The sequence below is a fragment of the Pristiophorus japonicus genome, chromosome 3, assembly GCF_044704955.1.
Source record: "Pristiophorus japonicus isolate sPriJap1 chromosome 3, sPriJap1.hap1, whole genome shotgun sequence".
Lineage (NCBI taxonomy): Eukaryota > Metazoa > Chordata > Chondrichthyes > Pristiophoridae > Pristiophorus > Pristiophorus japonicus.
The window spans coordinates 248,468,514-248,484,784 of record NC_091979.1 but is presented as its reverse complement, the minus strand read 5'-3'; the positions used below and the strand labels follow the sequence as shown (position 1 = coordinate 248,484,784).

The 16,271-nt window shown below is 47.7% G+C and overlaps 1 protein-coding gene across 1 annotated transcript in view; it reads right to left on the bottom strand.

Annotated features, from left to right (window-relative positions):
- LOC139255589 (VPS10 domain-containing receptor SorCS3-like) overlaps window positions 1-16,271 on the bottom strand; it is a 450,963-nt gene that overhangs the window by 319,339 nt on the left and 115,353 nt on the right. The window contains exon 4 of the mRNA XM_070873959.1: window positions 11,530-11,603. Coding sequence (XP_070730060.1) covers window positions 11,530-11,603 — 74 coding nt within the window. The remainder of the gene's footprint in view (window positions 1-11,529; window positions 11,604-16,271) is intronic.

The window sequence follows — 16,271 nt, the reverse complement described above, 5'->3', positions numbered from 1 at the left end:
ATCCTCTCTCATTACACAACACTCAGTTTAGGATGACCAGCCCTCCCTGTTGCACCATTCCTTAAGTCACGTATTTATCTTAACTATCCCGGTATTTCTACTCTGACTAGCACATGACCACTGGTAGCAATCCTGAGATTACTACCTTTGAGGTCCTCCTTTTTAATTTAACTGCTAGCTCCCTAAATTCAGCTTGTAGGACCTCATCCCGTTCTTTACCTATATCGTTGGTACATATATGCACCACAACAACTGGTTGTTCACCCTCCTCCTCCAGAATGCCCTGATATATCCGAGATATCTTTGGCCCTTGCACCAGGGAGGCAACATACCATCCTGGAGTCTCGATTGTGGCCGCAGAAACGCCTATCTTTTCCCCTTATAATAGAATCCCCTACCACTATAGCTCTCCCACTCTTTTTCCTGCCCTCCTGTGCAGCAGAGCCACCCATGGTGTCATGAACTTGGCTGCTGCTACCTTCCCCTGATGAGCCATCTCCCCCAACAGTATCCAAAGTGGTATATCTGTTTTGGAGGGAGATGTCCGCAGGGGACTCCTGCACTACCTTCCTACTCCTGTTCTGCCTGATGGTCACCCATTCCCTATCTGCCTTTGTAACCTTTACCTGCGGTGTGACCAACTCACTAAACGTGCTATTCACGACATCCTCAGCATCGCGGATGCTCCACAGTTCTACACACAAAGGATGGTAGAAGTTTGGAACTCTCTTCCACAAACAGCAATTGATGCTAGATCAATTGTGTTATGTATTGATGCTTGGGATCACTTGACACCAGGGGGCGCCACTGTCGGAGGTCATCGGGCTGTACGCGCGGGAGCGCTGCCCCTGGTATGTAAGAGCGAGTACCATGCCATGTGCGCACTTTGGGTACAAATAAAGTTGAACCAGGTTTGCACTTGAGTGAGTTTACAGTAACAAGTCTTTTGAGTCATTATATACATTAGATTTGGCGACGAGGTAACTTAAGAACCTTTGTATGCACAATGGACATCATTGGAATTCTGGAGGGATTCGTAGATGGCGAGGATTGGGCAGATTTTATCGACCACCTGGATCAGTATTTCGTGGCCAACAAAATGGAGGAAACTGGTGATGCAGTTAGGCACAGGACGGTTTTCCTCACCGTTTGTGGTCCAAAAATTTATGGCCTCATAAAGTGTCTGCACGTCCAACGGACAAAGAGTATGGGGATTTGTGCGCTCTGGTGCCAAAAGAGGAGATCATCATTTCACACTATCGCTTCTACAGGCATGTTCGTGCTGAGGGCCAGGATGTGGCGGGATTCATCGCCGACCTAAGATGTCTGGCTGAGCCGTGTAATTTTGGAAATGCTTTGGAAGACATGCTGCGAGATTTCTTTGTGATAGGCATCAAACATGATGTGATCCGGCGGAAATTATTGGCTGCAGAAACACTGGATTTGAGCAAGGCCATCGCGACTGCCCAGGCATGCATAGCGACTGATGATAATTTTAGGCAGATATCATCGAAGAGTCAGAGCCCCACAGCAAGTACTGTAAACAAGGTTGTGTCATCGTCTGGCAGAGCTGCTTATGGCAGGGTCTACTCGACTGCTTATGTGAAACCTGTAACTGCTCAAAGTCCGCCAACTGGTACGAATCTGATTTCACCCTGTTGGCATTGTGAGGGCTATCATCGGCCCCATCACTGTCGGTTTAAACAGTAAATCTGTAAAGGCAGTTCGAAAGTGGGGCATCTTCAGCAAATGTGCCCACAACTGAACAAGTGTGCTGCTGCTCATCACATTGATGATGATGACCAGTCCAGTGCTGGCCCGGATATGCAGCCCAAGATACCCGAGGAGGAAGTGTAAGGCCTGTATTTGTTCCTGACAAAGAGCCAACTGATAATGGTTAATGTGAAGCTGAATGGCGTGCCTGTATCAATGGAGTTGGACACGGGTGCGAGTCAGTCGATAATGAGCCAAAGAACATTCGACAAGCTGTGGGACACTGAGGCTGTGAAGCCTAAGCTGAGTCCAGTCAATGCCAAGTTGCGTACTTACACTAAGGAATTCATACCGGTGATTGGCAGTGCAGTAGTCAAAGTGTCGTATGATGGTGTGGTTCACGATTTATCATTATGGATCATCCCAGGCATTGGTCCAACGCTGTTCGGCAGAAATTAGCTTGAGAGAATCAAGTGAAACTGGAATGATATCAAAGTGTTGCCCTTGGTGGATGACATTTCGTGTGCTCAAGTGCTGAGGAAGTTTCCTTTTTTGTTTGAACCGAGCATTGGCAATTTTACCGGAGCCAAGGTGCAGATTCACCTGGATTCTGATGCAAGACCTGTCTGTCATAAAGCTCTGTCTGTTCCGTACATGATGAGGGAGAAGGTCGAAATTGAGCTTGACAGACTCCAACGTGAAGGGGACATATCACCGGTCGAATTTAACGAATGGACCAGTCCTATTGTTTCTGTGTTAAAGAGTGATGGCACTGTCAGGATCTGTGGAGACTACAAGGTTACGATTAACTGATTTTCGAAACAGGATCAGTATCCACTACCGAAGGCTGATGATCTGTTCGCCATGCTAGCTGGTGGAAAGTTGTTCACTCAACTGGATCTGACGTTGGCCTATATGACACAGGAGCTTGTCGACACTTCGAAGAAACTCACCTGCATCAACACCCATAAAGGACTGTTTGTCTACAACAGGTGTCCTTTTGGAATCCGTTCGGCTGCAGCCATATTTCAGAGGAACATGGAGCATCTACTGAAGTCCGTTTCTAGAACCGTCGTGTTTCAAGATGACATTCTGGTCACAGGTCACGACACTGCTGAACATCTGAACAATCTCGAAGAAGTCCTGCATCGTCTGGACAAAATGAGACTCAGGCTGAAACGTTCGAAGTGTGTCTTCATGACACCTGAAGTTGAATTCCTGGGGAGGAAGATTGCTGCTGATGGCATTAGGCCTACTAATTCGAAAACCAAGGCCATCAAAAATGCACCCATACCTCAGATTGTGACAGAGCTGCGTTCATTCCTTGGGCTACTCAACTAATTCGATATTTTCTTACCCAGATTGAGCACTTTATTAGAGCCACTGCACATGCTGCTCAGAAAGGGTGACAACTGGGTCTGGGGTGTATCTCAAGATAGAGCTTTTGAGAAAGTCAAAAATCTGCTCTGTTCGAACAAGCTACTTGTTCACTAGGATCTGTGTAAGCATCTTGTATTGGCCTGTGATGCATCATTATATGGGGTTGGCTGTGTACTCCAACAAGCAAATGAGTCGGGTAAGCTACAACCTGTTGCGTATGTTTCGAAAAGTTTGTCAAAAGTGGAAAGAGCTTACAGCATGGTAGGAAATGAAGCTTTAGCCTGTGTGAATGGGATCAAAAAGATGCATCAGTACCTGTTTGGTCTTCATTTTGAACTCGAAATGGATCACAAGCCACTCATTTCATTGTTTTCGGAAAACAAAGGTATCAATACCAATGCATCGTCCCGTATCCAGAGGTGAGTGTTGACATTGTCTGCCTATGATTATGTTATTTGTCATAGACTGGGTACTGAGAATTGTGCCGATGCACTAAGTCGTCTGCCCTTACCCACAACTGAAATGGAGACGTCTCAACCTGCAGGTCTACTGTTAGTAATGGATGCTTTTGAGAGTGAAGGAACTTCTGTTACTGCTCAACAAGCTAGGATCTGGACCAGCCATGATCCTATTTTATCAGTTCTGAAATGTTGTGTCCTCAATGGTGATTGGTCTGCAATACCACTGGAAATGTGTGATGAGACCAAACCTGACAACCGTCGCAAAGATGAACTATCCATTCAATCAGATTGTCTACTGTGGGGCAATCGTGTTGTTATGCCTAAGAAAGGCAGAGTAAAATTTGTACATAAACTACATAGCACTCATCCTGGTATCATCATGATGAAAGCCATTGCCAGGGCTCATGTTTGGTGGGCTGGAATTGACTCTGATCTGGAATCATGCGTGCATCGGTGCAATACTTGCATGCAGCTAAGTAAAGTACCAGCGGAATCTCTGCTGAGTCTTTGGTCATGGCCATCCAAACCATGGTCTGGGAAAGATGTTTTTTGTTGTGGTGGATGCATACTCAAAGTGGATAGAATGTGTTATTATGTCATCCAGTACGTGGACAGCTACTATTGAGAGCCTTCGTGTCATGTTTACTATCATGGTTTGCCTGACATTGTTGTGAGCGATAACAGATCTTGCTTCACAAGTCTTGAGTTTCAGGAGTTCGTGAAACTCAATGGTATCAAACATATAAGGTCTGCTCCATTCAAACCTGCATCTAATGGTCAAGCGGAGCGTGTGGTTCAAACGATCAAGCAAAGCATGAAACGTGTGACTCAGGGTTCACTATAGACTCATTTGTCATGTATATTGCTTAGTTACAAGACAAGACTCCACATCTTTATCGGGATCTCCCCTGCTGCACTACTGATGAAGAGAAGTCTCAAGACCAAGCTTTCTCTTGTACATCCTGATTTGAATGGTCACGTTTAAAACAGATGTCAAAATCAGCAATGGTGTCATGATCGTGCTGCTGTGTCATGTGACATCTCTGTCAATGATCCAGTTTATGTGCTGAATTATGGTCAAGGTCCAAAGTGGATCGCCAGTACTGTTATGACCAAGGAGGGTAACAGAGTGTTTATTGTCGTGCTCAAGAATGGGCAAACATGCAGGGAACATGTTGATCAGATAAAACTGCGGCACACGGATGAACCAGAACTGGTTGAGGAAGATGCAGTCAGTGACCAACCAACCAATGTTCATTCATCCGAAGACTCTGCTGTCATTACTGAATCTGGACTTTCAGTCTCTGATAGGGTCATTACCACTCCCATCAGATCGGTTACTCAGCCTCCAGTCATAACTGACTCAGAACGCTCGCCCAGAACTGGAGTTGAACTGAGACGATCAACCCGGGAGCGAAAAGCCCCAGACCGTCTTAATTTGTAAAGAGATTGATACTAAGATTTTGAAGGGGGATGTTGTTATGTATTGATGCTTAGGGTCACTTGACACTAGGGGGCGCCACTGTCAGAGGTCATCGGGCTGTACGCGCAGGTGCGCGGGTCCTGGTATATAAGACCGAGTACTATGTCATGTGTGCACTTTGGGCGCGAATAAAGTTGAACCAGATTTGCACCTGAGTGAGTTTATAGTAACAAGTCTTTCAAGTCATTATATACATGACAAATTGTTAATTTTAAATCGGAGATTGATAGCTTTCTGTTAACCAAAGGTATTAAGGGATATGGGCCAAAGGCAGGTATATGGAGTTAGATCACAGATCCACCATGACCTCATTGAATGGTGGAACAGGCTCAAGGGGCTGAATGGCCTGCTCCTGTTCCTATCTTCCATATAAATTTAGCCGGTACATCTGTGTCTAAATCAACAATTCAATGGCAGTCAGGGTAATAGATGTGCTGTCAGTCCCTGAGGTCTGCATGTTGCTCATCTGTCTCAGAATGTATCCATGAGAAAGAAACTAATAGAACAAAATAAATACAATTGACTCAAATGTTGGGTTGGATTTTCAGGTCCCCTGCGCTCCGTTTTTCACCTGGAGCGGTGGCAATGTCAGCGGTGAGGTGTTCCGGGCAGGCAGTCAGCCTCCAGCGCCCTGCAGCGATCCTCGGGTCCGGTTTTGCGGTGGCACAGAGCCGGTGTGCAACTCCCCCTGGTGGCAGCACCACCGCGAGTTTTGATTCCTGCCCGACCCGTCCGCCCCGAAGCGCACCTCGCACTGACCGCCTGGGAAATCAGGGCGATCCGACCATCCTGTCGGCGAACAGGTGAGTAATTGACTCCTAAGGTAAGTGTGAGTGTTTTTTCTTTCAATTTTTATTGCGATTTGTGTTGTGGTGGCGTGGGCAATGTTTTGGGAATGTTTCTGTGCTATTTTGTTTAGGTTCCCCCCCACCCCCCCACCTCCGCCAGACTGCGCCTGGAGCGCTCCCAGCCTGCTCTTTAGCTGAGGAGTTTTCCATGCTAATGCCCTAAGAGAGATGTATACGCTTCCTGTCATGTATGTAACCAGCATACTACTGTATCCCTTATACAATTGTAACCCTCATGTAACCACTACATACTGTACATACTTACTAGAAATGCACACCTTGACCACAGGGGGTGTACTTGTGGGAGACACTCCTTACCTGGAGATTCAGGTATATAAGGGGAGGTCCCTCGCAGGGCCAGCATTCCTTGGTCCAGGTAATAAAGGTGAAGGTCACGGAGTGACTGTGTCTGCAGTACGTGCCTCGTGTGATCATGTTTAAGAGTTAAGGACTCAATACTTCCCCTAGCGCTGCGCCCCTTGACTCAGGGCCCAGCTGCCCAAACTTACCTTCTGAAGCGCAAACTATTCCCAGGCGCTAACTTTACCTCCCCTCTGCCATTATCACCCCAACAACATCAAAGCCAAAAGTCCAGCCCTATATAGCTTTAAATGTAGAGTCAAAAAAATACTTCTCGTGAATAGGAAATGCCAGTGACACTATTTTCCCAATGGCATATTGCATTGCTTTTTTGCACGCAGAGCACCAGAATTATGTTGTAACTTGTTGTCATTTTTATCGTTCGCGAGCATGCAGGGATAGAGCAGGAAATAGAATTAGAGCAGAATGGTTCAGCTGAAGAGCTAGCACCAGCTCAAAATGCAACAGGTCAAAATGCCTCCTTCAGTGCAGTAATTCCAATGATTCTATGCTGATGACTGGAGTCAATGATTGAGGGAGAAGCATCCTGAGGAAGGGAAGTCTGGAGCGAGGTACATATTGCTCCGTTTGCTGCTCCGATCCCTAATGGGCTTTGAAACTGCTGATCAGCACAAAACAGCAGATATTCTGAATGATTACTGCTTCACAGTATTCACAAGGGAAAGCACTGACATGTCCTCCCCGCAAAAGGAAATTCAGGACTGTGATATAAATGAGATGGACGTTCTAGACGAGCTGTAAACGCATAAAAAACAAATAAATCCCCTGGGCTAGATAGTGTTTATCCTGGAATGTTGAAACAGATGAGCAAGGAGATATCGGAGGCACCAGCAATCATTATGAACGAGTCAGCGGAACCTGGGGAGGTTCCAGTAGATTGGAAACAGGCTAATGTGGTGCCCATGTTCAAACAGGGTGACACGACAGACACGGGCAACTAAAGACCTGTTCATCTTACTTCAGCTCTGTGTAAAAGAATGAAATTAATGATCAGGATTACACTGGAGGATTATCTGTACCATACCAAGTAAACGGCAAGCAGCAGAGCTTCAACAACAACAACTTGCATTTATATAGCTTCTTTAACTTGGTGAAACATCCCAAGGCGCTTCACAGGAGTATTATGAAACACAAAATTTGACACCGAGCTGCATAAGTAGAAATTAGCACAGGTGACCAAAAGCTTGGTCAAAGAGGTATGTTTTAAGGAGCGTCTTGAAGGAGGAAAGAGAGGTAAAGAGGTTTAGGCAGGGAGTTCCAGAGCTTGGGGCCTTGGCAACAGAAGGCACCAATGGTTGAGTGATTATAATCAGGGATGCTCAAGAGGACAGAATTAGAGGAGCGCAGACATCTCGGAGGCTTGTGGGGCTGGAGGAGATTACAGAGATAGGGAGGGGCGAGGCCATGGAGAAATTTGAAAATAAGGATGAGAATTTTGAAATCGAGGCATTGCTTAACCGTAAGCCAATGTAGGCCAGCGAGCACAGGGGGTGATAGGTGAGCGAGACTTGTTGCGAGTTAGGACACAGGCAGCCGAGTTTTGGATACCTCTAGATTAGAATGTGGGAGGCCAGCCAGGAGGGCGTTGGAGTAGTCAAGTGTAGAGGTAACAAAGGCAGACAGAGAAGCTCCTGTCTTATCCACCTCCCCGACTTCTTTGAGGAAGTGACTTTACCCAAGATGACTGAGGTAAGTCCTCCAGTGTAATGACATAGACTTTCAAAGTTCCACACAAGAGACACAAGTTGAACTCAGAGCTATGGGGATTCAGGGTGAAAGATGGGAATGGATAAAGTATAGGTGCACGTGCAAATCAGACGCGGGCCCTGTCCGCTGATACATTTGTCGCCGGTTTTATGCTGTAGAACGGGCGCAACGGTGTTGAATTTAGGCCCCAACCAGAGAGCTGTGGAGGCTGGGTCTCTGAATATATTTAAGGTGGAGATAGACAGATTTTTGAGCGATAATGGAGTAAAGGGTTATGGGGAGCGGGCAGGGAAGTGAAGCTGTCCATGATCAGATCAGCCATGATCTTAATAAATGGCGGAACAGGCTCGAGGGGCCAGATGGCCTACTTCTGTTCCTATAGAGGAGTTGAATCCCATGCCATTCGTGATTTCAGTGTACTTGCAACTAGCACGGAATGTCCGATTTAAAAAAGGACAGGTCTGTGATCGTGATTTTGTTTCAAATCTTCTGCACTGCGATGCACTGTAGCAAGACCAGGACAAGCAAACCAAAACTTGGAAAGCTGGTGATCAAAACCCTGAAGAAATATGGGCGTCAGTGGCTCACCCATCCCCACGTGTGGTGTTGGGTCTGGTCCAAGTGACTGCAGCTAGCACAGGGCCTGGCCCATTGATTTTGTTCTTGTATCACGATGGAATTTGCAATCGTGGTATCTTTATAGAGACCACTAACACAAGCACACTCTACAAGCTGGCTCCTTAACAGAAACTGTCATCATGTGAACTTGCCACATGACCTTTTATTGTTCATACATCAGTAGTTGCATTACATCAGCAGTCCACTAGGTGGAGCTCTATTACAGCACCCTTGGGATATTCCAATGCAGCCAGTGTGAGGGAGTTCTGCAGCGAAAAAGCCCTGATCGTAACGTGGGCAGCATTGTGATTGTTTAATTGCATGTTACATATGGCAGTGGCAATCAGCGTAATGAATAACTGTCTCTCTGTTATACTGAGTGAAGGTGAGGAGCAGACTTTATTACTGAAAGGAAAAAAAATCCTTCCTCCTCTCCTGATATTGTCTATTCATATTAGCAGACTGTTCCGCAGAACCTGGCTACCGAAGATACCTGGCTTGGCCATTCGTCCTGTGTTAGCAGACAGCAAGTGTGGATTATTCAATCACGGTGAACACCAGAACTGTTCCAACGGTACAGTGTATCTATCATATAGCTGGGAATACTTACCAACCAGGTGGGATGTACATACCACACAGATAGGTGTACATCATCATCGTCATAGGCGGTCCCTCGAACGAGGATGACTTGCTTCCACGTGAGTTCACAGATGTTTCAATGAAGGACTCGATGGTCCAGTCCTGAACTCCAATTGAAGGGGTGGAAGGTGCCTGTGCGTGGATTTTTTTTTACATGTGGTGACCCGTTGCACATCAGCCACCATACGGGCTTGACAGAGTTAGTCTTGATCCAGTGGCAAGGGTTAACCGGGACGACTAGAGACCTGCTACACTGCACGGACCTAATGCGCACACATATCGCAGTGTGGGCTGGCCCGTGCTGTCCCTGGGCCCTCGCCTCTTCTGGGCCCTGTACCCTCATTTGCCGCACCTCCGTCACAATCTCTCACCGCTCCTCCGCCACAAACATTCACCGCACCTCTGCCACGATCTCTCACTGCTCCTCCACGTCGATCTCTCACCGCTCCTCCTCCACGAATGCTTGCTGATCCTCCGCCACAATCTCTCGCCGATCCTCTGCCACAAACATTCGCCGCACCTCCTCCACGATCTCTCACCGCTCCTCCACGTCGATCTCTCACCGCTCCTCCTCCACGAATGCTTGCTGATCCTCTGCCACGATCTCTCACCGCTCCTCCACCACGATCTCTCACCGCTCCTCCACCACGATCTCTCACCGCTCCTCCACCACGATCTCTCACCGCTCCTCCACCACGATCTCTCACCGCTCCTCCACCACGATCTCTCACCGCTCCTCCACCACGATCTTTCACCGTTCCTCCACCACGATCTCTTACCGCTCCTCCACCACGATCTCTCACCGCTCCTCCACCACGATCTCTCACCGCTCCTCCACCACGATCTCTCACCGCTCCTCCACCACGAATGCTTGCTGATCCTCCGCCACAATCTCTCGCCGATCCTCCGCCACAAACATTCGCCGCACCTCCTCCACGATCTCTCACCGCTCCTCCACGTCGCTATCTCACCGCTCCTCCTCCACGATCGCTCGCCGATCCTCCGCCACAAACATTCGCGCACCTCCGCCACGATCTCTCACCCCACCGTGTGCGCATACCACAAAAGTAGGAAAACACATACCAAACAAGTAGCACATCATGACAACATGGTTGGGGTCCATATTGGGGAATATATAGCAAACAGATGGAATGTTTAGACCACATAGATAGAGTGTATTATACTATGTGGAATGGATGTTTATATACCAGATCTAAGAGGCATATAAACCGTATGAGTGAGGTGCATAAACCATACAGGAGGAGCGTATATACTACATAGGTGGGGTGTACAGCGATAGTTTTCACTCATTTCTATCTGCCCCTTCTTCTTCCTTGCCAGGTACCCTCCCACTTGCATGTCCCCTCTGTATTTTTCTCTGCCTGCCTCATTCTCTCCTCTAGTGTTACTCTGTCTGGTGTCCTTCCTCCCAGCTGAGTCCAGGTTTAACCCCGAGGTGAACAGAAAGCTTCATAACCACAGACTGAGCTCCCAACAGAGATGGTCGAAGTAGAAGGGCGGGTAGAACATTTGCCCTGCCAGTAATAGTGACACTGGAGTGAGGGCAGGACTTAAAAAATGTCATTCAAAGAGATAGAATTATAGAATTCTACAGTGTAACAGGAGGCCGTTCAGCCCACTGTGCCTGTGCTGGAGGTATTGTCCGGGAGCTCTTGTATCAACCACTGAAATGGTATAAAAAATAGGTGCATGAATCCCGTTTTGGTAAAGTTATTCTCCCCAAACAATGACTATCAAGTAATATCCACAATGCCCAATAACATCGACCTTGATTAGACCTCTAATAGAATCACCGACCCCAACATAGGACACCATATAAACCATGCAAAAAAAAATGAACATTATATTTAAAACAAAACCCACTGATATAATGCATAAAGTAAATATACAATCGACTGCAGTGGGTTATGGATAACAGGTTACTTGTGCTGTGGTGGAAAACACAGGTTTTCTCTCTCTCTCTCGCCATTTGACATGCTATTTTCTACTGCCACCCAAAACATTTGATAGTTGCTTGAAAAAGAGAACTATTAAAGAGCCTGAGGAGTGAACAGGAGAGTGAGAGAAGATTAAATGGTTTGTGGAGAAAAACACCAGGGAAGACTGGATGGTCGAATGTATTCTTTCTGTGTTGTAACTTCTCTGTATCAAGATTCAACCATGCGTCACACCATACACAGTGTCCATCGCCACTAATTGACAAAGATTCCAGCCTTTAATCAATCTTCTATTGCTGGGAGATAGCCAACCTACACACTTGAGTTCAATGAGCTCTTACCAGTAGAACCGATTTGGGGTGATTTTCTCATGGACCAGCTGCCACCTCCTTCCAAAGTCATCGGAGCTGTACAACTGTAAAACAAACAGTGAAGGAATCAGTACAAATACTGATATGCACCATGCCCAATATATTACAATTCCACTGCCCCATTACCTGGGGCTTTTTAGGTCTATCTTCAAACCTGTGAGAAAATGAAAGCAGACCATCAATGAATAATGTGTTTCATTAATTAAGTATTCTTGGTTGATGCTCAGAGTTTCAGGATGTTAGTACATTAACAGGCTTCGCAGGGTGGCTGAACACTGAAGTTTTCCTGTTGCATGTTAATGATTTCTATCGGAATGTTCAAGAGCGAGAGAGGGTGTAAATCTGAGGAATTCTCTGCCTCAGAGAGCTGTGGAAACTGAGACATTGAATAAATTTAAGACAGAGATAGACAGTTTCTTAAACGATAAGGGGATAAGGGGTTATGGGGAGCGGGCAGGGAAGTGGACTTGAGTCCATGATCGGATCAGCCATGATCTTATTGAATGGCGGAGCAGGCTCGAGGGGCCGTATGGCCTACTCCTGTTCCTATTTCTTATGTTCTTATGTTAGGTCCTCGTCCACACAGAAAATCAGAGCGTGAATGCTCACACTTTGCCCATTACCAACAGGTAACTAAGGAGCATTGGCATAGGCCCGAAAATGATGCACAGCAAACGGGACCTAAAATAAGTCTATTAAGACACAGAACAGGAGGACTGGAACACTGGTGGATCTGGGTGCAAAACATTGAGCACCGAACAAGAGGAACCATATTATCCAAATCAGATTTTTAATCAGAAGATCCGATATAAACATGTTCCTTTTTAAATCTTCATGGACTAATTATTCTATTTTGCAATAACTTTATTTCTTTGCTTGCTGTTTTCAAGTCGCTATACAATTGAAAGGTGTCCTAACTCGCACCAAGTCCCGCTCACCCATCACCCCTGTGCTCGCTGACCTACATTAGCTCCCGGCTAAGCAACACCTCGATTTTAAAAATCTCATCCTTGTTTTCAAATCCCTCCATGGCCTTCGCCCCTCCCTATCTCTGTAATGTCCTCCAGCCCCCCCGAGGTATCTGTGTTCCTCTAATTTGGCCTTTTGAGCATCCCTGATTTAGGCGCTCCACCATTGGTGGCCGTGCCTTCAGTTGCCTAGGCCCTAAGCTCTGGAACACCTTCCCTAAACCTCTCTGCCTCTCTTTCCTCCTTTAAGACACTCCTTAAAATCTATCTTATTGATCAAGCTTTTGACCATCTGCCCTAATATCTCCTTAGGTGGCTCGGTGTCAAATTTTGTTTTAGAACGCTCCTGTGAAATGCCTTGGCACATTTTATTGCTTTAAAGGTGCTATATAAATACAAATTGTTATGGTTGTTATTCTTGTTCTGTTATTCCTAGTGTTGTAAGTTCATTAACTTGGCACAGGCTCGACGGGCTGAATGGCCTCCTCTGTGCTGTAACCATTCTATGATTCTATGATTCTAACTCATGCTCGGGGAGGGTTCCAACAACCTTGATTGCCTTCCCGTGTCTCAATGAAGTGGACATTCTTTATGGGTGAACCTAAATAATGAGCATTGGCGAGCTATTCAACCACAAAGAGCATCACAGCCAAGCCCCTGATCTTGTGCTCATCCCAGCTTCCACACGTGAGGTTTTACTTTAGCAGGGTGCACTGGGGTAGCAATCAGGACGTTAACATCCGGCCAATGTTTCCTTTCCCTAGCCAGCGAGGCAGCGAGGCTCATTTCAGTTCACCCAGCGCCATTCTGGATGGGATGGGCTAATTGGCACAGTCCGTGAATCAAACGGAGAACATTGGTAGCCTGTATGGGGGGGCAGCCCCACAATATTCAGTACCTCCCCATCCCAAAACATAAAGGGAGCAATTATAATTCTCATATGACTAAGCAAGCCAATTTTCAGCATTTGCAGTCAGTTTATGCAATGAAGTCCCCACATCACCAAACACACCTAACAGGTTCGTTTGAGAAATCAGTACGTTTGACATCAATTTTTCAGAAAAGCGCGCAGGAGCGCATTACACCGTGACACCTAGTAAACAGGACTGATCGGGGATCTGGGACTTTATCTTCAGAACTATTATATATTCCGCAGTTTAAATTTCAATCCTGATAGCTGGCACAATTTCCTTCTCTTCCCCGACCGCCGAAGAAAATGGTTGCACGCTCCACCAACAAGCGGTGGAAGATGTGCGCATGGATAGTTGGGTATGCAACAAAGCAATCCAGAGCTTTGAGGAGATGGCGGGGGGGGGGGGGGCAAAATTGCCCCTTTCTGTAAGAGCCGTGCCCATGGGTCATTAAGCACTCGCTGCTCGGTCGACGCGGAGGGGCCACCATTTTATAAATTGCCCTCGTGGATTTTCCGAACGGAGAACGTCTCCGCTTCGCCCATATTGTTGCTCGTCGACCTCATACTGACCGGCGGCAATCCCCTTTCAGCCCCGCGCAGGAAATTGTCCCGCGGGAGTGGATCAGATGCCGGTCGGTGCCCCCGACAGCTTTTCTCGGCGGGAGCCTTCGTGTGACGGGGCGGAGCGTCCACCCTTAAAGGGGAGGGTGCAGTGCCGCCGCGGCCATTTTATTTTAATTGTCGGCCGACTGCCAGGTCATAAGAACATAAGAAATAGGAGCAGGAGTAGGCCATTCGGCCCCTCGAGCCTGCTCCACCATTTAATACGATCATGGCTGATCCGATCATGGACTCAGGTCCACTTCCCTGCCCGCTCCCCATGACCCCTTATTCCCTTATCGGTTAAGAAACTGTCTATCTCTGTCTTCAATATATTCAATGTCCAAGCTTTCTCAGCTCTCTGAGGCAGCGAATTCCACAGATTTGCAACCCTCAGAGAGAAGAAATTCCTCCTCATCTCAGTTTTAAATGGGTGGACCCTTATTCTAAGATCATGCCCTCTAGTTCTCGTCTCCCCTATCAGTGGAAGCATCCTCTCTGCATCCACCTTGTCAAGCCTCCTCATAATCTTATACATTTCAATAAGATCACCTCTCATTGTTCTGAATTCCAATGAGTTGAGATCCAACCTTCTCAACCTTTCCTCATAAGTCAACCCCCTCATCTCCGGAATCAACCTAGTGAACCTTCTCTGAACAGCCTCCAAAGCAAGTATATCCTTTCTTAAATACGGAGACCAAAACTGTACGCAGTAGTCCAGGTGTGGCCTCACCAATATCCTGTAAACTGTAAAGACCTTCCTGCTTTTATACTCCATCCCCTTTACAATAAAGGCCAAGATTCCATTGGCCTTCCTGATCACTTGCTGTACCTGCATACTAACCTTTTGTCGGGCCGACAATGGCGGCCGTGGGTTCGGCCGGGCCGCCATCAGGGTACCGGGCCACTGGCCCATGCGAAACCCTCCCTGGTGGCCCGGTGTTTGCCACTAAAGTGGCTGCAGAACTCACAGCGGCCCTCCCCTTTAACTGAAGGGGAGGGACGTTGTGACATCATCAGCGCGGCACTGATGAGTGGGAGCGGCAGCTGACGTGACGCAATGGCACTTCCAGTCCTCTGACGACAGCCGCTCAAAAAAACCCCAAAGAGCTGAATTTCCCCAGATTGTCTGCCCCACGTATTGGAGCAGACGGAGCATTTTAAAATGGGTAGGTGCGCCCCGTTTCGGGCGGAGGGCAATCTCCGCCCCAGGGAATGTTGGAGATGGGGAGGTGGCGGGGGGGGGTGTGGCGGGGGGGGGAGACGAAAACCACCAACGCCCAAAATGGGTCACTCCTTCTGCTCCTAATGTCTTTTTCCGCTGCTTGGGATGAGGTCAAGGTCTTTTGCGAAATTGAGGTCTTTTTGCCGTTTTTTTTCTGGCGCACCAGAAGTCGGTCATAAGTGGGACGGAAGTGCGGCCGTAAGTACTGCAGAGTGGGTGGAAGTGGAGGCAGGACGGAGACTCCGCTGCTGTCAGTCAGCGGTGGAGCGGAGATGATGTCACCACGCTCCCCCCCTTCACTTAAAGTGGAGAGCCTTCGGCATTGTGAAACGTCGGTCCACTGGACCACCAGGGAGGGGTTTGGCCGGGCCAGCGGCCCAAGAGGGTGTGCCAGACTGCCTGTTGGCGGCCCAGCCGAGACCGGGGCAGCATCTTTGGCTGGCCGATCTGAAAGTCGGTCAGCAAAAAGAACATGGCGGCCGCAGCAGTGCGCCCTCCCCTTGAAGGGCTGCCGCGCTGCCGTGGCTCACGCACAGAATACAAGGTGCACCGACAGAAAATGCTGTCAGGGCCACCACGCGGCGGAATTCGGATTTTTCGCACTAAATTTGAGGGAGGTGCGATGGAGATGCGGGAGATCGGTGGTGCGCCCTGTGATGACGCACTGAGGATGGTCGGCAGCAGCGGGCCGGAAGTGAGGACCACCAGAAAAATCCCCGAGCTGAATTTCACTGGCGGCAACTGCTTTCTGGCGCTAAGTGGCCTTTTTGGGGACCTGAATTTTGGCCCCCGGGCGATAAGTGGAGACAATGGAAGGGTGAAGGGATCGGACCATCCAAGTTGTCAAGAAAGTAAATGTATATTTTCCATCTTGTTTTTTAAAAGGAGGAAGACTCAGACTGAGTATCTCCTGGTTCCGCTAGATGTTACCAATACAACAGCAGCAACCTGCATTTATATAGCACCTTTAATGCAGTAAAACGTCCCAAATGCCTAAATATCACAA